The 23,867-nt window shown below is 44.2% G+C and overlaps 1 protein-coding gene across 2 annotated transcripts in view; it reads left to right on the forward strand.

Moving 5' to 3' along the window:
- GRID1 (glutamate ionotropic receptor delta type subunit 1) overlaps positions 1-23,867 on the forward strand; it is a 1,054,628-nt gene that overhangs the window by 416,685 nt on the left and 614,076 nt on the right. For both annotated transcript variants that reach the window (XM_075934837.1, XM_075934836.1), the window contains exon 3: positions 22,888-23,172. In XM_075934837.1, the coding sequence (XP_075790952.1) occupies positions 22,888-23,172 (285 nt within the window). The remainder of the gene's footprint in view (positions 1-22,887; positions 23,173-23,867) is intronic.

Consider the following 23,867-nt stretch of genomic DNA (forward strand, 5'->3'; position numbering starts at 1 on the left):
CTGCTGAATGAAATTGATGTTCCCTTCAGTTCCACTGCTGACAAGTGTTCCAATTTGAGTAAGCAATTGTTAATGTTAAGAAGCATATTTTGTTCCAGAAACACCATGTGCCTGTGTGTCTGAAATGAATCTTTTTTTGATATCTCTGGTTTGGGATAAATTTTTTAAAGATTGGTCTTGTTCCAATTAGTTTAGGCATGATATCAAATTTCTGAATATCAGACTTTCTTACAAACTCGAAATCTCCAAGTGTTGGCCAGCTCTACTTTGATTATCATCCTGCAGAAGCACAAGTTCTTAAAACTTGAATTGTGGAATAATCTGCATGAACTGTTTGCAGTACAGGGTCTATGACATGCAGTTGGTTATACAGTTCTGCTTTCATTCAGTAGAGGGCATTGGCATATATACACAGTTACGAGGTCATTACTGTTCTTTAGATTTTTTTTGTTTTGCGTTTGATTTGATTTGCACCATTGTTGAAATATTAATCTGACTGTAATATATGGTGTAATAAATTCTGTATGATGAAATAGCTGATATGCATTTGGGGATACAGTGGAAAACACTGACACTGGTGAGCATAAAAACAATTCAAATCATAATGATTCCTCTGTTTACAAACACTTTTCTGCTGCATCATTTATATTCATCTGTTAGTGTGTAGGAATTAGGTATTTGAAAGTTGGCATTTATTCAGGCTATGTCTAGACTACAGGGTTTTTCTGGGATACCTCCAAAACTCCACCACATCAAGGGAACACGTCTGCTCTTCCACTTTTTTTTGTGGAAGAGCAGACGTGCTCTTTCGGAAGCCCTGTCTTCCTCCCACGAGGAAGAAGGGCTCTTCCAAAAGAGGTTTTTTTTCCGAAATTTGGCCCAGTATTAGATGGGCCAAATTTTAGAAAAGCCTCTTCTGAAAAAAATATTGGAAAAAGGTATGCAAATTGCATTCCTTTTTCAGATAAAGTCCTGTAGTGTAGACATAGCCTCAGCCTCTTAGTTCCTGCACTACTGTTTGTGTCCATTTGTACGGGACCTTTGGGAATTTGTATTTGGCACTTACTTCAGTACAGAAACTCTATATGAGGCACGATCTCCTAAATTTAAGCATTTATGTTTCATCTGAATCTAAGAAGTTTGCTATTAAAATATCTTTTCATAGTTACTTTCTCAATGTGTATGTGCTTATGTCTTTGCTCAGAGAAACAGGCCTCCCAAAATGAAGCATTCATGTAACTTCCATGAACTTCAACAGGAGTTGCTCAAATCTGGGAGAACATATACGCATATACATATATATAAATATTAAAATATACATATTTAGGGCAGTATACATTTTATGGTCTCAGGAGTGTGGGTAAAAGAGCAAGAAACATTGCTTTATGTACAATCTGGTTGTTTTTAAGTCTTAAGCCCTGCAAATTTTGAATATTTTCCAGCAATGTAATCTTGATCTTGAAGCTTTATTAGAAAGGTATTGAGAGAAAAATATTAGAAAATACTTCATTAGTAATTATTAAATGATAGTTTGATTTCCCCTGTTGAAGTATTACTAGATATATCCTGTTCATATATAAATAGATTCATAGAGTCCTGCTGATGTGGCCTCATTCTGTGAGGTGTTAAGAACTTCTGCGAGATGATACGTGCCTCCATCTCTAGTTGATTTTACATAGAGTTGAGGGCCATGCAGCACCGCAAACAATGGAGGCTGCTAAGCATCTCTTCCAATTATTAATAAAAATGGAGAATGTTCCTCAGTACATGGTAAATGCTCAGTGCCTTTCCAGAGTGGGTTCTTCAGCACTCAGTACCCACTATCTGCTTGCTTGTGTTATCCCTGTTCCGTACCATGTTTATTATGAGTTTCACATTTAGCACTTTCTGTTTAATTTCATTTGCCTCTAAAATGATTTAATAACAGAGGAACATTAAAAATAAATTACAGGTCTCTGCAAGTGCTTATCATAATTTATTAACAATCATTTTTCTCAATCATTGATCCATAATTACTAATGAAACCTTTATAATGTTCACTTGATTTTTAAAGTACTACATATAATAACCTGGAGAGTTGTAATAGCTGCTATGTATAACATCTTAATAACCTTTGGCCTTCCCCATTCCCTGCTTATTTTCTTTAAGTTCAACTGAGCTTCTGATTATCATTTTCATTTCAGAGAGGAGACTGGGTTGGTGGAATAAAATATAAATATGTATTCATCTATATACAATAAAGAGCTATATAAAAGTGGATATTCTGTCAGTAACAATATACTTCATGTGGTTGCTTTGCATTTGTGGACCATTGTAGAAAATTCTTCAAGGCTCATCATGAAAATGAAATTAACAAGGCTCTGTTGAACAGCACTCTGAACTCTGATCACATTAATATTTCATGATTTAAGCACCACACACACTTGTGTGTGGAAAAGAGCTGCACATGAATGAGTGGGGACTCCTTACATGTGGTGATCAGTTGAAGGCTAATAGCTTTCATCAGTGATGGATAGCTTAGACAGGTCATGAGCCACTTAAGCACAGGGCAGATGCGAGTTCTACTCTAAAGCTATCAATGTGATAGTTTTTATATTGATGCCAGAGAGATGGATGCTACTTGGTAGTGGTGGTGAGCACTAACCCTCAGTTGTTTTCAGTACTAGTTTTCCTTGGTTAGCCCTCTCCTTTTGCTTTGTTTTGCTCTCTCTCAGGTTCCACACTGCCATTGTAAATTCGCCTCCCACTTCCTGCCTAAATTGAGGCTGAGGTCTTGAAACCCTGGCCCCTCTTGTGGATGCTGAACTGTTTCATTGTCTTCACCAGATCAGTTTTACAGAACCACAATACAAATATAAAATAGTTTAGTAACATATAGGTGCTTAGCCCCACAATATTCTTCCAGATCTGTTTTGGGAGAGGAGGTGTTTCAGTTTCACCTGCTTCCTAACACCAAGCAATCTTTTAGTTTCCAGTGTGAACTTACTTTTATGTATGTGAAATGAATGTTATTTTAATGTTGTTGTGGTTTGTAACACACATCCCATTTGTTCAGTGAAGATTAAGAAAATCCCTGCTGGCAGACAATCAGTGCACTGACTGACCACGTGATGGCATCACGCTGATGTATGGGAACTGTGTCCACTTCCCCAGCAAGACTGTTCTACGTCTGCGTGTTATTCCAGAGTAATAAAGAATGAGAAGAGCGATTAATATGCTTCAGTAAATGAAATGAAAGCCAGAGCTGTAGCTTCATAGCTCGTTCCCTCCCTCTGATGTATTGCTTAGCATCCATCCCTTAAGTTCTACAGGCTGGTAGCTCTAGCAAGCATGTGGCCAGGTTAATGTGACCATGAAGAACTTTGGCAGTTCTTTACTTGTTGACATATGGCTTTGTTCTTCTCAAGGCAGCGTTGAAAACTCCCTCCTCAGCACTCCAGGTGGGATTTAAGTGCTTGATTAAAGGAATAATAAGACTTCATCAAAACAAAATAACGTATCTGATATGGGAGAGGGTTTTTTAAATTAAGGATTCTTGTTTATTTGCTCTTTTCAAGCAAATATTGTTAAATCTTCAGTTGACACATCCAATGATCATTCAGAGGTGGAGGGCCTATCAAGAGCTGCATGGCAATATTACGTAAACATTTCATGTAAAGGGAGGACACTTGGCAATTATTCCTGCCACATCGTAGGTGACGTAGATATGTACATACATCAAACATTAGCTAGCTACTAAAGAGATGACACGTTAGGGTGGTTAGGGTGCTCAAACAATGTTCATAGTAGGGGTGCTGAGAGCCATTGAACCAAGTTTAGAGTATAAGAGCTAGTCCCAGCTGCTGCGTATTATTGTAGCTCAGTTGACATTAACAGAGCTAGGGTATTTTACAGTAGCTAAGGGTATGTCTACACTACCCCGCTAGTTCGAACTAGCGGGGTAATGTAGGCATACCGCACTTGCTAATGAAGCCCGGGAGGTGTACCGGTAGTTCGGAATAGGCACCCTAGTCCGAACTACCTAGTTCGAGCCCCGTGTAGCCGCGCTACACGGGGTTCGAAGCAGCGGGGATTTAAAAATGGCGGCTCCCCGCTTATGCTAATGAAGCCCGGGAAATTCAAATCCCGGGCTTCATTAGCAAGTGCGGTATGCCTACATTACCCTCCTAGTTCGAACTAGGAGGGTAGTGTAGACATACCCTTGGGATCTGACTCCCAAAATGATTGTTTGCTTTCTGATTGGCACTTGATAGTCAGGAGTGGCCTGAGGCCGGCTGCGGCAGCTGGCGCCCTAGGCAGAAGTGCTATCAGCGCCCCCGCCTACACAGCCGTCAATGGCCATGACGCAATCACGGGGCACCGGGGCCAGCGGCACCCTAGGCAACTGCCTAGTTTGCCTAGGCTCACAGGCCGCCCCTGTTGATAGTCAATATGAAATGGGTTGAAGGTCTCACACCAGCTTCTAGTGGACAGTTCTTACTTCAACAGTTATCTTAGTAATGGCAACAGGAAGTAATAGGCCCCTTTGCTCTCAATCTCAGCAGAGAGGCTAAAAACCTGAATAGGGCATGAAAACAGAGCCAGCAGAGGTAGGGGCTTTCAGTCAGGACTGATGCTTATTGGCAGGATACAGCAGGGAATATGAGGCTGCTGCTGTTACCCTTGATGTAGCTGTTCTGTTGATAAGTTTTATTTCCCATGACTATTATTCCTGCAATTCTTATATGCTCTAGATTACCTTCCCAGGAGTTTAAAAACCCCTTAAAAGTACCATTCTTTTTTCTCTCAATGTTTTTTAACTGCTGTTTCATATTTTGGAATGTTTTGATAGAAAAATTACATGCTCTCAACAAGAAGTTGTTCCATTGCTTTGACCAGCTCAACAACTTCCTTTTTGAAACTTTCAGCCACCTTAACTTGACTGAGGATACATCTACACAGCAGTATTACTTCGGACTAACTAACGCATGTCTATAAATATTGTCAAACTGGAGGACTTCTTACTCCAACTCATGGTAACTCTCATTTCATGAGGAATTAGGAAAGTCAAAGGGAGAGTGTTCTTCCTTCAACTTCCTTCTGTGTAGACAGCGCCAAAAGCTGAATTAAGCTATTTCTACTTCAGCTACACAATTGATGTAGCTCAAGTTGCGTAGCTTGATTTGACTTTTCTCTGCCGTGTAGATGTGCCCTGACTGTGGTTGTCTTCAGCTCAGCAGTAGAGGCTGCTGCTTTTACAAACAGAGTTCCTGGGTTTGATTATGGTTGCCACTGCTGACCCATCCTTATGTTCCATTTGCAGTAGACCCTCTTGGTGTGTCTAGACTGCAGGGTTTTATCGGAAAAATGGCCGTTTCTCAAAAAAAACTGCACTTACATCCACACTGATATTGCGTTCTTTCAAAACAAAATTGAAAGAATGCAGGGGTTTTTCCGACATTGGTAAACCTCATTCTATGAGGAAGAATGCCTTTTCTGAAAGAGCTCTTTCGGAAAAAGGCATGTGTGGACGCAGAAGAGGGTGTTTTTTTGAAAGAAGAGGCCTCCAGGAAAATGCAAAGGTGCCCTGGTGGCCACTCCATCCATAGTAATCACAGCTTACATGCAAGAGAGCATCCAATGAGTGTGGACACTATCTTTCAAAAAAGCAGATCTTTTTCTATGCGCTTTTGAAGCGTGGACACTCTCTTTCAGAAGAAGTTTTTTCGAAAATAGCCTTCAGTCTAGACGTACCCTCACAGTTACAGACACCTCAGGAATGGAAGTTGTTGGGTACTGTGAACAAAACAATATAGTTCTTTCAAAAGTTTACAACTGAACACTGAGTTAATAAAGCTGTGAAAATTTATTAAGCAGAAGAAAAATGCTGCTTGTAACCATCTCAATTTAAATGAAACAAGCACAGAAAATTTCCTAACCTTGTTAATTTTTTTAAACTTACATTTTTTATTTTGTAAGTAGTTTAACTGATTTTGTTTTTGCATCTGTTGCTGCCTGATAGTGTACTTCTGGTTTCAAACAAGGTGTGTGGTTGACTGGTCAGTTGTGTTTCTGCTATTCCTAACTCTGATATACTACTGTACTGAGAAATGGTTAAAAAGTCACAGCATCAAACCTAATGGTCCACTAGTGATGTGCTGTGCACCAGGTTTTGAGCTTGGCTCTCAGCACCTGTGCTGGCTGAGGCTGAGTTCATCTGGAGAGAAAATATGTTTAATTGATGAAACAAGCACTTTGTCCTGTTCTTAATTGAACATCTCCAAGTGACCCACCATGAGTGGCATTGAAGTGTTTTGAAACATGGTATGTCTAATCTCCCTTCTCTAGAAGGACAGCCTGCATAACTGAGTTCTTTGAAGGGAAAGATTCTTTTGGAAAAACTGAATGTCTCTTGGTGTCTGCATTATTTCTATGTAATTTGTTCTATGTATATAGTATGTTTCTCAGAATCCAAGCAAGATGCTTTTTCCTTTGAAAAACACTTATGTGCTGCTGGCTTATCTACATTTCTGTGATTCCTATGTCAATATTTTTTTCTGATTGCAAGTGACTCAATATTCGGTGGGCAGTTGCATTAGTCATTTGAATGCTGGACTGTTCACTCAGATACCCTACATAAGCCTTTCTCACAATGCAATACTATGTACCAGGAACAAATTCCTGTTTTTCAGCTCATCTCTGCTAGAAGCCCTGGCATTAGAAGCTGTTTTGCTGAATGATAGTGAGTGGGGGCAATACTATGGCAACTGGGAACTGCAGCAAGGATGTGCTAGATTTTTCTTTTGTTCCTGAAATAAACAATCCTACCTAGGAACACAGGACTGAAAATGTCAAAAGTTTTGCCCCAAAATCATCAGAAATGACTTGATCATCATTTTAAATTTTAAGAGGAATGTAAGAAAATATCCTTTGAATTGAAATGCTCTTGAGGATATAAGGCTGCATTGGTTAAATAAATGTTTGTACAACCTTTCAATTTCAGTTGGCAAAAAAAAACAAACAACCTCCCCCCCCAAAAAAACCCCCAAACATACAAAAAACAACAACAACAACAAACCCAGTTTGCTTTCTCATTTTGGAATAAATGTTGTTTCAGTTGAAAAAGTGATGGTTGATAGGGTAATACACTGCTTCCTTTGACTGACACAACAATAAAAATAACATTTTCACACACATGGGATGTTAAGGGGCCACAGTTGGCTCCCTGGGAGCTGGTGCGTGTGGGGAGCTGGCTTTTAAGCTGGTTCCTGGCATGTACCAGCTAAGGATGTTAAATAGGAGCCGAAGGTCAGCTTAATGCAGCGCTGCCAGTTTGAAATGCTGTGGCGGCGTGTCAAAGGGGCAGTGCCGCACAGCTGATCCAGGGCTAAGCTGTGCTGTGCTGCCCTTTTGAAACACTGCCTCAGCGTTTCAAAGGGGCAGCACCACACGGAGCTAACTTTGGACTCCATGCAGTTTCTTTCGAAAAAGGGTGGTTTTTTTTCAAAAGAACCCCATCTAGACTGTGGTTTCTTTTTTGAAAAACCCTTTTTAGAAAAAGCGCTCTCATGCAATTATGCAAATGAAGCACGAGATTTGTAAATTTGAATTTTCGATCAGCCTCATTTACATTCCTCTTTCGAGGGAAGAATGTAGTTTAGATGTGCCCTTAGTGTTCAATTGATCAGCAAATCTCTGAAAAATATTTTTCATAGCACCAATAAACTAATCCAGTGATAAAGAGGAATGGTATTTCCTCTAGAGAATATTTTGTTTCATAGAGATTTTTTATAAGGACACTGATTATTTTTAGTGACACGGAGTTTGTGTGCTGGCTTCTGCTAGGTGAGTGTCTGAGAGAAGCCACCTGCTGTGAGACAGGGAAAGCTGGCCTGGTCTGTTATCTCCCCTCTGCCCTGCTCAACAGAGATCGGGTATGGGGGAAGTGTGAGTATGTGTGTGTGTGTGTGTGTGTGTGTGAGAGAGAGAGAGAGTGAGAGAGAGAGAGCAGAAGCACTGAAATCTTAGAAACAGGGCACTGTCTCTTAAGTCAGGCACGCCTCCGAGTCACATGCCATCCATGCTTCAGATTGGGGTTGCTCCACAGTGTGTCTTCCTCTCCCCAACCCCTGCTTTGCAGAGATGGAGTACAGAGGCAGAGGGGCACCCTGACTTCAGCACTTCCCTCTTCCTTCCACCCTCCTCCCCAATCTGCACAGCTAGCAGGAGAATCCTGGGTGCAGCTTGGCTGCAGGATTGAGCAAATGGGAGGAGGGGGAGCTGAACACACTCTGCCGACTGTAAACATATACACTCTGCTAATCAGCTGGATGGGCCAGAGACAAATGCTTGGTGGGCCCCGGGCCTGATTTTGCCCACCCCTGAGTTAGATAATGGCATAGAGAGAACATTTCTAAAGTCTATGGACAACACCAAGCTGGGGGAGGAGTTGCAAGTGCTTTGGAGGACAAAATTAAAATTCAAAATGATCTGGCCAAATAAGAGAAATAGCCTGAAGCAAACAGGATGAAATTCAATAAGGACAAATACAAAGCCACCTGAGTTTGGAAGGAACAATCAATTGCACAGATACACAGTGAGACATGACTGCCTCAGGAGTACCATGGAAAGGGATCTGGGGATCATAGTGGATCACAAGCTAAACATGAGCCAATAATGTAGCATTGTTACCACTTCCCGTCCACATTTTTCTGGGATGTATTGGCAGGAGTGTTATAAGCAAGGCATGAAAAGTAATTTTTTCACTCCACATTGATTTAGGCCTCAGCTGGAGTATTGTGTCTACTGTCTAGTTCTGGGCACTGTATTTCAGGAAAGACGATGACAAATTGGATACAAGCCAGAGAAGAGCAACAAAATGATTAAAGGTCTAGAAAACATGACCTGTGACTTGATTTGAAAGTGACTGATGCGTCATGGAGTCCAACTGGGGAGGAAGTTGACAAAGGTATAAAGCCAGGAAACTGGTAGCAGAAAGGGGCTGCAGCATGGCAGCTAATAATCTCTCTCTGGACTTAGGCAGGGAAAAGGAGGAAACTTGGGGAGAAAGAGAAATCCTGGGATCCTGGCCAGGAAGGTGGAGATCAGAGTCAGTTGGAGGTAGAGTAGGGACAGTGAGGATAGAGTCTATGCAGACTTTGGTTTCTGGTTGTAAGTTCCCTGGCAGGAACCCCGAAGAGCAGGAGGGCTTAGGTTCCTCTGTGGGTCAATGGGAAGTAGCACAAGATGGTTGCAGACACACCAACCAAAAAGCTGGTCTGGAGAGGGTTTTTTTTGCCCTGAAATATAGGATGTTTGACTACATGAGAACTGATTCCCCAGATACAGCCACAAGGAGGTGCCTCAGCAGCATGAGAAATGCCCTACCCATGTGATGTAGGCTTGGACTTTAACAGGGTTCAAAAAAGATCTAGATAGATTCATGGAGGTTAGGTCTGTCAACGGCTATTAGCCAGGATTGGTAGGAATGGTGTCTCTGGTCTCTTGTTTGTCTGGAGGTGGATGACAGGAGAGGGATCCCATAAGGATTACCTGTTGTGTTCCTTCCCTCTGCTGCATCTGGTATTGGCCACTTTCAGCAGAAAGGTTACTGGGCTGGATAGACTATTGGTCTGACCCAGTATGGCCATTCTTATGTTCTTACTCATTTTCAGTTTTTAGATTTTAATTGTGCCACTCATTGCAGCTTACCAATCTCCAAATTCAGTTGACATGGAGTCTAATTGCCTTATGCTGTTGAGTTATGGGAATCCATGCCTTATTAAGACGAATTCAGATAATTTGTCTTTACTTATATGAAGTGTTCCTCTCTTGGTAAGTCATAGAGACAGGGTATCTTCTCCTCTAGATGGATTTTCTGTTTTATGCATCATAATGTTACCTAATGAATACTGTACTGTAATTGAGGAAATCCCTTGACTATGCATATGAGCAGGGCTCGACAAATTAGTCAATCTACTCGCCCAGGGTGAGTAGATTTTAAGCTGGCACAGCGCCGCAGCATGATCGGCGCATGCACAGTGCAGTCTGCACATGCGCTGCGTACCAAACCACGCGGCTGGCGAGCAGGGCTCACCACCGCTTGTCAAGCTCTGCATATGGGGCTTTATTTTTTATTCAAAAAGTGTTGTTGAGGTTTAAATTCTCCCTGAGTAGATTGTCCTATGACACCACTCTTTACATACTAAGTAGTACTGAAAGAATGTTTCATTTGCACTCTTCTTTAAATCTAGTGGTCTTTAGTAAATACCTACTGCTGCAGTTTGTGTTTCCTTTTGGGTGTATCTGTGCATAGAATTATACCATCATACATAGTTCTGATCTCTTGCTTGGTGGCATAGATTTTTTTTCATGTTACATTACCCCTTCTTCTTTATCCCTTTCTAACATTACAATCAGTCTCATCTTTAAACATTAAAGTCATTAGCTAAAAGAAATATAAATATCTCTAAGGATGTGTCTCCTGGAAGATCTTAAGCATTGATTAAACATACAGCTTTAAAATTATGTGTATGGATAATTTAGCTCTTTGCTGCTTGTAGTGTGCTTGGCTTTCCGGAGGGGTTCCTCCTCCTCCGCGTCAGTGGGCAGCCACTCCGTCTCACTGCCTGGTCCCTTTAGCTAAGCCCAAGTCTGTGCTGGGCCTTCCTTCAGCCGGCCGGCACACCAAAGAGTCCACTTAGCTATCTGTATATACAGACCCTACCCTGGTGCAGGGGGGCGATGAGTCCACTGCGTCCTGGTTGGGGATAGGCCAAGCCCTGATTCAGTGCGTGGAAACAGGCAGACAGAATCAGTTATAAATGGGCCAGGCCTTTGGTTCAGGGTGTGGCAGCCAACAAACCCCATCAGTTATAAATGGGCCAGGTCCTTGGTTCAGGGCATGGCAACAGAAAACACAGTTTAGCTATACAAGAGGCCAGACCCTTGGTTCAGGGTGTGGCAATAGCAGACACAGTTTAGTTATACAGGAGGCCCGGTCCTTGGTTCAGGGTGGACAGCAACAAACACAATTAGGGGCTCCTTGTTCAGGAGGGGTACAGGCTGATTGCCTGTGGCGGTGGCGAGGGGCAAGACTGCCACCCGGTATGTGGGTGGCGGGGGGGGGGCACAGGCCCACCCGCTTCAGTGTGCCCCAGACCCGGACCCGGACCCGGACCCTAAGAGCAGCAAGACAGGCTGCTACGGACTCAGCGGGGGCTCCAGCCTAAATTGCGCTGGCCTTGGTGCCTTTAACAGCCTCCGCTAATTCCCTGGGCCACTTCTGTACTTCCCCTTAGCCGGCATCTGGAGTTCCAGCGGTGCAGGAAGGGAGTCCAGGGTAGGTTCATCGTCCTGGGGGTCCGGCTCAGTCCTCAGCAGCTTGCAGGTGTGCCGGGCTCAGCTGGATTCCTGGGGCAGGTGGCATCGGGCAACTGGACGAAGCCTCTGGGGCAGGCTCTGTTGGGGCCTCAGGCCAAGGCCCTGGTCTTGGCAGCGGCTTCTCGCGGTGCCTGGGCAGGGGTTGGAGCACAGTGTCAGGCTGGGCCTCTGGATCGTGGGCAGGGTCTGCGAAGGTAGGCGGGCTGGGCCAGGCCTCCGCCTCCCCTGCAGGGAGCAGGTAGTTGGCCTCTGGCTCCAGGAAGGTAGGCGGTCCTGGCCAGGCCTCCGCCTCCGCCTCTGCCTCTGCCTCTGCCTCTGCCTCTGCCTCTGCCTCCCAGGTCGGGAGCCCTGAGTAAGCCTCTGGTCCCTCTGCCGGCCCAGTCCTGACTGAGGCTGCTGGCTGGGCTTTTATAGCTCTAGCTCCACCCTCTGGCTTCCAGTCAGGTGGTGGGGTGGGCTCAGCCTCAGGGTGGCTGGAGGGGTTCCTCCTCCTCCACGTCAGTGGACGGCCATGCCGCCCCACTACGCTGCTCTTAAAATTACTCCCCTCAAAGACAACTTTTCACCATATAATGTTCAAATTATCAAATTAATCAGCTGTGGTAAATTAGTAGATTATTAGCTGGTTATTGATCTTGGACTGTGTAAATCTGCAGGCATGGATAATTCATGAATTCAAGTATTTCAGTATAGACCACCCTGTTCCCCCACACAGATTTTGCTTTATTCTTTGGAAGCTGAGCTTTCATTTAATCAAAACACCCAATATTTCCTAGTCCTTCTGTTTTATGAATATAAGCTTCACGGTGCTAAGTCTTTAGCCTGAGCAACTGACATAATAGCACCAAAAGAAATATGAACTCCCCCACCCCTCCACAGACTGATCTCAGTGGGCTGCTAGATTTGAAGCTGAATTCCAAACACTTAAATGCAACTTCATTAATCATTTCTTCACAGCATGCTGTGCTAGAAGTATCAGGTATATGAAGTGTGGTGGATGTATGCACACTTGCCAGAACTAAGGACATTCTTAGCAATGAAGCAGCACGCACTCAACATTCAACATTCAACTAGACAAATCCTATAAAATACTATTTGTCCAGTGTGCCTTTGATAAACCATATGACAGACAGAAGTAGAGGGAAAGGTACTCACAAACACAAGTGAAAAGGAAAGGTTTAATCCTAAAGAGGAAAGGTGATTCAGTATATCAAAAGGAATCAGGGAAAGAGTCCAAGTTAGATTTGGCAACATAAATAGAAGTGAGATCTAACTACTTAACAATAGAGCGGAGGGGATAGAGAGGAGATCAAGACAGGAGAGGCAGAATGAATTATACTAGCTGGCTATATTGTTAGGCCAGCAATGTAGTGGGAACTAGTCTGTTGATAATCATGGAGGAAATCATGTTCTGAAATGAATGAGAAACAAGTGGAAGGGAAAGTGTATAGACTGTTCAGGAAGAAGAGGCAGGGGAGAAAAGGAGGAGGAGTTGCACTATATGTAAGAGCACTATGATTGCTCTGAACTCCAGTATAAAGAGGGATAAAAACCTGTTGCGAGTTTATGGGTTAAGTTTAGAGGTGCAAACAACAGTGATGTTGTGGTTGGTGTCTACTACAGGCCACCGCATCAGGTGGATGAGGTAGATGAGGCTTTCTTCGGACAACTGAGAGAAGGTTCCAGATCGCAGGCCCTGGTTCTCATGGGGGACTTTAATCACCCTGACATCTGTTGGGAGACCAATACAGCAGTACACAGGCAATCCAGGAAGTTTTTGGAGAATGTTGGGGATAACTTCTTGGTACATGTGCTGCAGGATCTGACCAGGGGCCATGGGCAGCTTGACCTTCTGCTCACACACAGGGAGGAACTAATACAGGAAGTAGAAGTGGGTGACAACCTGGGCAGCAGTGATCATGAGATGGTAGATTTCAGGATCCTGACCAAAGGAAGAAAGTAGAGTGGTAAAATACACACCTTGGACTTTAGAAAAGCAGATTTTGACTCCCTCAGAGACCTGATGGGCAGAATCTCCTGGGATGATAACATGAAGGGGAAAGGAGCCCAGGAGAGCTGGTAGTATTTTAAAGAAGCCTCATTGAAGGCACAGAAAGAAACCATCCTTATGCGTAGCAAGAGACGCAAACATGGTAGGAGACCGGATTGGCTTACCTGGATGTGGGGATGGATTGCACCCTTAGCAAGTTTGCAGATGACACTAAGCTAGGGGGAGAGGTAGATACGCTTAAGGGCAGAGATAGGGTCCAGAGTAACTTAGACAAATTGGAGGATTGGGCCACAAGAAATCCGATGAGGTTCAACAAGGACAAGTGTAGAGTCCTGCACTTGGGATGGAAGAATCCCAAGCATTGTTACTGGCTGGGGACCAACCAGCCAAGTAGTAGTTCTGTAGAAAAGTAGCTGGGGTTACAGTGGATGAGAAGCTGGATATGAGTCAACAGTGTGCCCTTGTAGCCAAGAAGGCTAATGGCATATTAGGTTGCATTAAGAGGAGCATTGCCAGCAGATCCAGAGATGTGATTATTTCCCTATATTTGGCTCTGGTGAGGCCACATCTGGAGTATTGTGTCCAGTTCTGGGCCCCCCACTACAAAAGGATGTGGACACATTGGAGAGGGTCCAGCGGGTGGCAACCAAAATGATCAGGAGGCTGGAGCACATGACCTATGAGGCAAGGCTGAGGGAGTTGGGTCTGTTTAGTCTGCAGAAGTGAAGAGTGAGGGGGGATTTGATAGCAGCCTTCAACTTCCTGAAAGGAGGTTCCAAAGAGGATAGAGAAAGGCTGTTCTCAGTAGTGACAGATGGCAGAACAAGGAGCAATGGTCTCAAGTTGTGGTGGGAGAAGTCCAGGTTGGATATTAGGAAAAAGCTATTTCACTAGGAGGGGGGTGAAGCACTGGAATGGGTTACCTAGGGAAGTAGTGGAGTCTCCATTCCTAGAGATGTTTAAGTCTTAGCTTGACAAAGCCCTGGCTGGGTTGATTTAGTTGGGATTGGTCCTGCCTAGAGCAGGGGACTGGACTTGATGACCTTCTGAGGTCTCTTCCAGCTCTATGGTTCTATGATTCTATGAAAGTGGAAGTTGGTGGTATGCTTCTGTTACCGGGAGCAGAATATTAGTCTGCCTCCAGAACATAGATTCCCTAAGGTTTAGAGCCAAACCCCAGACTGCCAACTTCCTGGAGCTCTGGGCAAATTGGTTACAAATCCAAACTTCACAGCTCAGACTTATCTTCAGCAATAGGATGGCAATCCAAGAAGGAAGAACAGTAGTGCTTAAGTGAACAGTACAGGTTGAACCTCTTCAGTACGGCACCTTCTGGACCTGACCAGTGCTGAACCAGAGAATTTGCCAAACCATGATGGGAGATCAGTATTATCTAGCAGCATTAGCATACTTCCCCTGCTTACGGGAAGTATTTAAGAAGCCATTTAAGGGTAAATTAGAGCTAAATAACAATACAGAACACTGAGAGCCAAGACTGGTGGTTGTAAACAAACTTTATGGGACCGCAGGAAACTTGGCCACACCCATGAGAAGTGGAAATCTGGGTAACTACAGTCATGGTGGACCACAGATGTGCTGGACCAGAGTGTGCTGGACTAAAGAGGTTCAATCAGTACAGTAAAACTCCATTAGTCCGGCATCCAGTGCTCCGGGACTCCTGATGGTCCGGCACCATCAGGAACCCTGAAGTGCTGGGGCAGCCGGACAGGCTTCCCCCATTCAGCTGCTGCTGAAACTGACCAGAAGCTGAATCTGGAAAGCCGGGAGCAGAGCAGCTGGGGTGCTGCCGGGTTGGTCCCGCAGCGCCAAAGGAAGGCGCTGCGGGACCAACCCGGTAGGACCCCAGCTGCTCTGCCCCAGGGGTCCCGGAGTCAGCCGCTGCTGAAACAGATCAGCGGCTGATTCCAGGAAGCCCCGGGCAGAGCAGCTGGGGTCCTGCCGGGTTGGTCCCGCAGCTCCTTCCTTTGGCGCTGCGGGACCAACCCGGCAGCACTCCAGCTGCTCTGCCCCAGGCATCCCCAAGAGCAGCTGGGGTGCTGCCAGGTTGGTCCCGCAGCCCCGAGGGGCAGCGCTACGGGACCAACCAGGCAGTACCCCAGCTGCTCTGTCCCAGGCGTCCCCAAGATCAGCTGGAGTGCTGCTGGGTTGGTGCCGTAGGGCCGCCCCTTGCCGCTGCGGGACCAACCTGGCAGCACCCCAGCTGCTCTATTGCAGGCATCCCCGATTCAGCTGCTGCTGAAACTGACCAGCAGCAGCTGAATCAGGGACGCCTGGGGCAGAGCCGGACTATCGTAAGGGGGGATCTGGGGTGGCATCCCCTTCCACCCCTCTCCAGACCCCTCATAGCCCCCCCTTCTGATAGTCCGGCATATCTGATAATCCAGCACCCCCTGGGTCCTAAAGGTGTCGGATTATCGGAAGTTTACTGTACATACATTTTAGGATGAAGATAAAGAATAATTTGTACATTCCATAAATAGTCATGTATTAGCTGATTAATTGAAAAGGAAATGTGATATGAAAAAGTGCAAGGGAAAGAATGATTACAAAATATTAGGACTTCCAAGCTAACATATAATCTGAATGGAATGTGATTGTGGAGTAGGAGACATAAGTCAATTAAAAAGTGAAAACTTATGGTGTCTTGTATTCAGAACCAAACAGTGAAAATAGAAAGATCAGGAAGTATTAGAGGTGGGAGAAAGTGATGGTATCCAAGGCTGAAGCTAGAAATGAAATGTCCAAGATGGAGAAGATGGATGGAGAACATGGCCAAGAACAAGATTTGAGATGTTGGAAATATGAAAAGCCACCTTCAGAAATAGAAAGGAGAGCAGATAGAAGCAGAATTGAAAAGAGATTGTGGGAGATGCTACTTGCTAAAGACATATGAAGATCAATAGTTGTGAAAGCCTCATTGACATGAATTAGGTCGGGAGAATGACAGACATTTGATCAGAAACCGAGGTAGGTCAACATGAAATCTGGAATAAAAATATTTCATTAGATCTATTATATACATTATTGCCCTTCAGAAATGATGACAATAGTGTTCATGTTGCTATCAGCTATTATACAGCAGTAGTTTGGCAGTGTGGTTTGTGTTCTGTATAATGAACCATCAGTGAAGAAGGCAATAGAGTTGAATTAATAAATGTTACTTATTAATGAGCAAAACCCTGAGGAGAAGTCACTTAAAATATTCTGCCTTTTGGCTGTGGATCTGAAGATGTGAAAAGCTTTGATTGATGAAACCTCACAATGTGAGGTTGGTAGATGCTGTTGTAAAAGTTTTAGATGAACCAGTACTGGAGTCCAATGGTCAGAAAAGAAGACTGGGGGTCAGGAGCCTGGATTCTCTTCTCATCAATACTAGGGAATCATTGTGTGATTTTGAGCACATCCCTTAAATTCACAATTTGTTTTCCATTTTACAGATAAGCAAACTATCACCTTTTGGAAAGCATGTTGCCATCTACAAATGAAAAGCACCAATTATGTGCAAAGTATTGTTAATATTTTATATATGTGTGAAGTACAGAGAAGTTGTGATTTACTCAAGGTCACACAGGGTAAGTCTACACAGCAGTGTTATTTCGGAATAACATTAGTCCGCGTCCACACTACAAGCAGTTGTGTGTCCAGCAGGAGGACTTCTTACTCCAACTCCTGTAACTCTTATTTTACGAGGAGTAAGAGAAGTTGGAGGAAGAGTGCTCTTTCTCGGACATCCTGCTGTGTAGACAATGCCAAAGGCCGACATAAGCTATTTTGACTTAAGTTACGCAATTGACATAGCTCAAGTTGTGTAGCTTATTTCAGCTTTAGCCCTGTTGTGTATTCATGCCCATAGTGAGGTAACAACTGAATTTTGTGTGCAGCCCAGGATTCATGAGTCCCAGTTATGCTCTACTAGATAACACTCCCTGCCAATATCAGAAAAAAGTCATCATAGAAAATTTAACAATTCTCTTCTGATACCACAGCAGTAACTGGGAGCAGAGGGGAGAGAGAGATCCTGATAAATGTTCTGAAAGTTGCTCTCAGATTTCTTCTTATTCTTGGTCATTTTGCTTAAATACTTTAAGGAAGCCTCATGAGTGAGAGAGGTGTTAAGTGAAACTGAACTAGATTCTGTTATATCTTCATAGATATTCAGTGACAGTTACAGATGGATGGCAATGTATTTGCTTTCAATGTAGTAAATTCTAACAGGATTATCATATCAGTGTTATGAAGGTGGCTAAACTCTTTGGACTCTACCATATTGTAATTTATATAAGACAGGTTCTCTGTTTTTAAAAAAGCAGCAGCTTTGTTTCACATGTTACATAAGCCTGAAATAACATGGAAGTGACTAATACACTGTGATTTCACATTTTAATAGTATAATCAGAGAGGGAAATACAAAAAAGGAGGAGAAATCGATGAAATATAGTGAAATTACAGAAAGTGCTAGAACTCGTGAAAGTTGCTAGATTAATAGGCCTATGTACTGAAGTCTGTTGTGTGGCCAGTCAACATGTATGGTATGGCAGTAGGTCAAAATGTCCCACCTCCACACATTGCATTTTCCATGGACCCAGGGTACCTTGATAGGTCAGAGGGCCATGGTTTACAAAATTAACCAAATCACTGGCCTCTTTACTGTCAACAGAGGAACAGTTAGCCATTAATGCCAGCTACTGTATGAGGGTTTTTTTTGTTCCATGGATATTTGCCCATTGTTAGCAGCTATTCTCATCTTAAATTCTGAATCTGAGCAATACTGAGGACACCTTCTCATTTCACTTAGCTCACCAAGCAACAGTGAGAATTTCCTATTGCTTCTAACATAGGTCACATTTTCCACATCTGATTGCTTCAATAGCTCATGTTCTATATCTGAGTTATAATGTCTCCCACAATGCACACTGCTAGGGAAAGGTTTTGTTCTTCCTCTGGCTACTTTTGCAGATTGAATTGTAGATCCAGGCATGTTGCTCTCACCTTGGATGATGCCAAAGCTAACTCATTGGCGATCCCTTCAGGAGTTTGTCTCAGCTGGGCTATTCCCTTTCCTCTCTTCCCCCTTCTCTTCTCCCTGTTCCCTCCCTACCGTGACTAAATAAATTACTTATGTGACATGCTCTGCTTTCTCTGGCAACTGGCCTGGGAAATCAAATCTGTTACCAAACCTGGGTCTGCTGTTTGGCAAGGCAATGCTCTCTGCACCTGACTCAGATCAGCTCAGAGAAGGAGGGGAAAACAATTTCATGTAATTATAATTAACACAGAGTAAATTTAGATAATGCAGATGACACACATTTATTGCAAGGGCCATCAAGGAAATGGTTTAAAAGCACTTCACCTTTCCACTGTTTGATTAGTTGACTTGCTGAGCATTCCATGCACAGTGAAGTATACAGGTCCAATATCAAAGTGAGACCACCGTGGTTTTTGTACCTTTAAAAAAAGACTTCTGTGGAACAGTTAACTTGTGTCAGAAATATGTACGGTACATAATTATAAACAACCTTTGAATATCCTTTGCTTCTGAGAATCAAGGTAGGCCGATTGAATGGATCTAGCATGTTTAGAGCGATTCAGTGGAACCCTGATTTCTTTTCCTTCACATTTTTTACCTCGGCACTTTCTGGTTCCATCCAAGACCAAAGAGGTCACACAGGAATAGCATAAGAGGCTTGTTTTCACTGTATGATCAGAAGCAGAATATATCGGAAATATAATGAGCACGTGTGGGTGTGATTGGGGTGGACTGAGGCCCTGCTGGAGGCTGGAGGCCTTGCCATTCCCTGTCTCAGTGAGAGAAGCAGAAGAGAGGTCCTTCAAGCAGAATAGAGCGTCTACGTCTGCTGTGGCTAGTCAGGTCCCAGCAGGCCATTTTAAAAGAAGCTGCTGGGCCAAGGCCTGGCAATTCCTCACAGGAGCTGGAGCCAGTCAGATCTGTGTATGGACTGACTGGGAGGACAGCAGCACTATGGACAGCTCCAAGTGCAAGCTCTATTTAGGCCTGAGTGAAATCCAGGTCCAGTGGTGACAGACTAGTCATAAGGTGATTACAAGACTTTATAGCACCCTGGACAAGGTGCATGGAGAGCCTAGCCTCAGAGCCCTGAGATGGCTGGACAGAGCAGCATCCTGGGGAAGTGACCCAGGGAGCAAGGGAGTAGCAGACAGCGGAGACTTGTAGCTGGCCACAGCTACTTACAGAGTCCCTGGGCTGAAACCCAGAAGAGGGGGTGGGCCTGGGTCCCCCCCCCCCCACAATCCCCAGCAGCCACAGCAAGGGGGTAAGAAGAAGCCGTGTCCTAGGCCACATACCAGACACTCCTTCTCCTGCAGACAGCTGGGCAGAGAGATTCCAAAGCATACCCTTGGCCACAGAGGGGTATTCATGAGAGGATGGACCCCTTTACAGTGGGCCTCAAAATACAGAACATTTTTGGAGGGGAAGGGATAGATGCAGAAGGATACAAGGGAGAGGAAGAAAAGGTGAAAATCCAATCCAGAGTTTGCAAATAACTCCTTTCTTCATCATGAACTCTATTCTGGATTTAAACTCTGGAAATTCTTGTTCAAAATCCACATATGATTTTTGTGACTGTTTTCTCCGCTGTTGTATAATGAATATTATGGATTAGAAGCTATGGTGTATGCAGTTATTTGAGATTTGTATTATTATTACTGGACCTCTCCATTTTTAGAGCCCTTTAAATTGCTTGAGAGAGCTCCAGAGCTAAGAACGTGCATCTCCACAGTTCAGACTCAAAAGCTTGTAGCTGCAATCACCTCACCTCCTCTGAAGAGCAGGCACAGTGTGGACATACCATGCACTGCCCAATCAATAGGTTACATTCCCTTGGACAAAGGGAGCTTATCAGCACTTTGAATCCTGTGTGACTCCCCATTTACATGACAGGTGCTGTCTTACAGAGGAAAGTGATGGAGCCAAGTTAGGGCACAAATGGAGAACATGAGATGTGCCTGAGTTCCTTGCTCTGCCACAGGCTTCTTGTGTGACATTGGGCAAATCCAGCCATGGGCTGTGCGGCCACCCACGGCTCCTCCTAAGTCCTCTGGCTTGCACTAACACCACTTCTCTCTGCCTGGTGTGCAGGGGCTGGGCACAGCCTGCAGGGAGGGAGGTTGGGTGCTTGGCTAGGGGATGGAGCTGGTCACAGGAGCTGGTGCATGGCCTGCAGGTGGATGGGTCTGGGGGTGTCCTGGGACCTGGTGGCCAGAGCCCATACACAACACCTACCTACATAGAGCACCATGAAGTTTGGGGCATTTTGTGCCTCAAATTACATAGTACACACTGCTGTGTGTTTTGAATACTGGTGGGGTAGCCCTGTGCAAATCACTTACAGCCTCAGACCCCCAAGTGCCAAATGGAAAGAGTGGTAATTCCTTACCTCGTAGGATAAATGCATCAAATACTGTGAAATGCTCAGATATCACAGTAATCAGGCAGTGGTCCTGCTAATTTTTTCCAACTCTGAGCAGAATGAATTTTGATATGTGCAGCAGTATGGAGCTGGTATCTGACACATCATCTGCATATTGGTGCAGATAACAAACTTTATGTAGGGGTGGGGAAAAGGGATTCTAAGTCCATGAGGGGGCTCAGGCCTGGGGATGAGGGTTGGGTATGGATTTGGGGGAAAGTGGGTACTCCTGGGCTACCGTGAGGAGAGACGACTCCCCCAACTTTCCTTGCAGCAGAACCTGGGCTCTGCAGCAGAACCTACTCTGGGCCATAGCAACGGGGTGGGTCCACGCTGGGCCACTGTGACTGCATTTGGGTTTGGGGAGAGGCTGACTTTCCCCATGCTGTGACAGACTGGAGGTTGGGAATAGGGCAGCCTTCCTACAGCTGACATATCCCCACTTTGGGTGGGTTTCTGGACCACTTGCACAGTGCTAACGAAGCAACTGAGCAGCTTATAGAACACTTAGGTCCTATAGGATGGGGTATATAAATTACCTGAGGCAGATTGAACTAGGGACCTTTTAGAAAGCAAGGCTCTTTATAACCCTGGCTAAAGCAGCTGGTGCATTAGCTGGTGTGTATGGGTTGTATAACAGACTCTTCTGTAAACTGGGCATAGAGTGGTCTTGCATAACACACAGACTGTACTTTCTTATGGAAACTTTGCTGTGATCTTTTCTTGTTCTTTCCCCCAATCTAAAATAAAACTGACTTAGACTGAAAATACATGGGTTTTTTTTTTGTGTATGGAAAATATAACAGATGTGTCAGTTGCACTTTTAAACAAAATAATAGTTAGCTAAATTGGAGGTTGAAGGGCAAGGTTTTACAAGCTACAGCTATATGTATTTAGAATTTGTGTGGCACTCAGTTTTCCTTAGCAGATGGTTTCAAAATTGTCTTTAAATTGCAGCTGCTCTTCCAGACTCTTTTTAAGATAGTGACAGTGTTAATAAACATTCAGTCTCTCACGCTTTTCCCTTCATTCTAAAACATAGGCTCTTCTTGCTTAAAAAAGATGCTTTTTTGTAAGTTTTAAAAATCCTTCAGAACTCTATATAAATCAAATGCTTGAGACTGACGTCTCTTTTTAGAGCCTCAACATTTTGATCTCTGCAGTACACTTCAGAGGAAGGATGGTTTTGGGATGAAGACTGGGACTGAGCAGATCAGAGTTCAGTTCCTTCTTAATCACAGACTGGTGTATAGCGTGTGGAGAAATGGGGCAATGCAGGCAAATATTAAACAACTTGCCTCGTGTCATATAGGAAGCATGGGGGGAGGGGATAGATGAGGCATCCCCCAATAACATGTTGATCCAATGTCAGGATGTCTGGCCCTTCAATGTACCACAACCACCTTCTGACAACCTGGTATCCTGCATGGCACCAGGAAAAGGGACTGAAGCCTGAGCACTGTCACTGCCCTGCTCCGATGGCAAAGCCAAGGTTGGGTGGGGAGGCTGTAACCTGAGCCCCACTGCCCAGGACTGAAGCTGAAGCCTGACTCTTAATACCCATTCCCCAAGCCCACAAGCTTCGGCTTCAGCCTTGGGCAGTGGAGTTTGGACTTTGACTGCAGCGCAGGGCCTAAGCAAATGTAATGCTGCCCTGTCAACCCCATTAAAATGGGGTCATGACCCATATTGGGGTTCTGACCCACAGCTGCCCTAGACTGCAAGCTCTTTGGTGCCACAGTTGCCTCTGGCTGTGGATGTACAGTATCTAGCTCAGTGGGGTCGAGCTCTCAGTTGAAGCCAAATGGCGCAACTGTAGCGTAACTACATTGTTATGACAGTGACTATGGTGAGTGCAATGCATCTTTTGCATGGAGTCTCTCTTGTGTTTAGCTTATTAAAATATTAATAAGCTGTTGACATTGATTGGCAGAAAGTCCCCAGGGCAGAAATCCCATCCACCTCATTGTCTATAGTACTTGCCTGGACCAAAGGAGTTTGGAACTTGCTCTAACCCAGTTTTTTTCCCTTTGTTTTCCTCAGCCTGTGACCTGATGACCCTGGGAATCTTAGCCTTAGTGACATCTACTGGTTGTGCCTCAGCCAATGCCCTGCAGTCCCTGACAGACGCCATGCACATCCCACACCTCTTTGTACAGCGCAACTCAGGTGGCTCTCCACGCACTGCTTGCCACCTAAATCCTAGTCTTGAGGAGGAAGAATACACATTAGCAGCCAGGCCACCTGTCCGCCTCAATGATGTGATGCTGAAACTCGTCACGGAACTCCGATGGCAAAAATTCATAGTATTTTATGACAGTGACTATGGTGAGTGCAATGCATCTTTTGCATGGAGTCTCTCTTGTGTTTAGCTGTAAAAGACTGTGCAAATATATGGCCGTGGTGGGACACAGTTGAAGGTTAAAAGGAAAATGTTTTGAATGGACACAGATCTGTCGTTTGAGTTAAAGAGTACTGTGAAAACTAATTGCAAAACAGGCAGCAAAGTTGCTTAGCAACACCCTATCAAGACAGCTGAAGTTTGAATAATCTTACAGGTTTTCAGTAAAATATTAATAAGCTGTTGACATTGATTGGCAGGGTTCATATGGGTATGCAAGGAAGTACAACCAGTACCTTACACTAATTCTTTATAGTACACTTCTTGTCAAAGCTGAGCCCTGTTCTCTTTAAAAATTAATTTTCAAAATTTCTATTACTAACTTCTCTGTATGGTTCCCCCCACGATTTTCTGTCTGGAGCATGTATTACAGTGGTACACTGCATGACATTTACAGTAAAGGTTAGAGTTAACATTTCTTCGGTGTCTGATATGAGTTATAGATCTGTTAGCAAAATTTTACTCAGGGCTGAGACTTGGGAAGCAGAAATGTTGGCTTGAGTGAATTAGGTATTCCAATGAGGAAACAAATTAATCTACATGTGGCTGAACTCTCACATTTCAAAGATAAAAATCTAAGTTTGTTATTTTTGCATTCAGCGTTGGCTGAAACACTTTTTAA

This window comes from Pelodiscus sinensis, chromosome 8 (genome assembly GCF_049634645.1).
Source record: "Pelodiscus sinensis isolate JC-2024 chromosome 8, ASM4963464v1, whole genome shotgun sequence".
Lineage (NCBI taxonomy): Eukaryota > Metazoa > Chordata > Testudines > Trionychidae > Pelodiscus > Pelodiscus sinensis.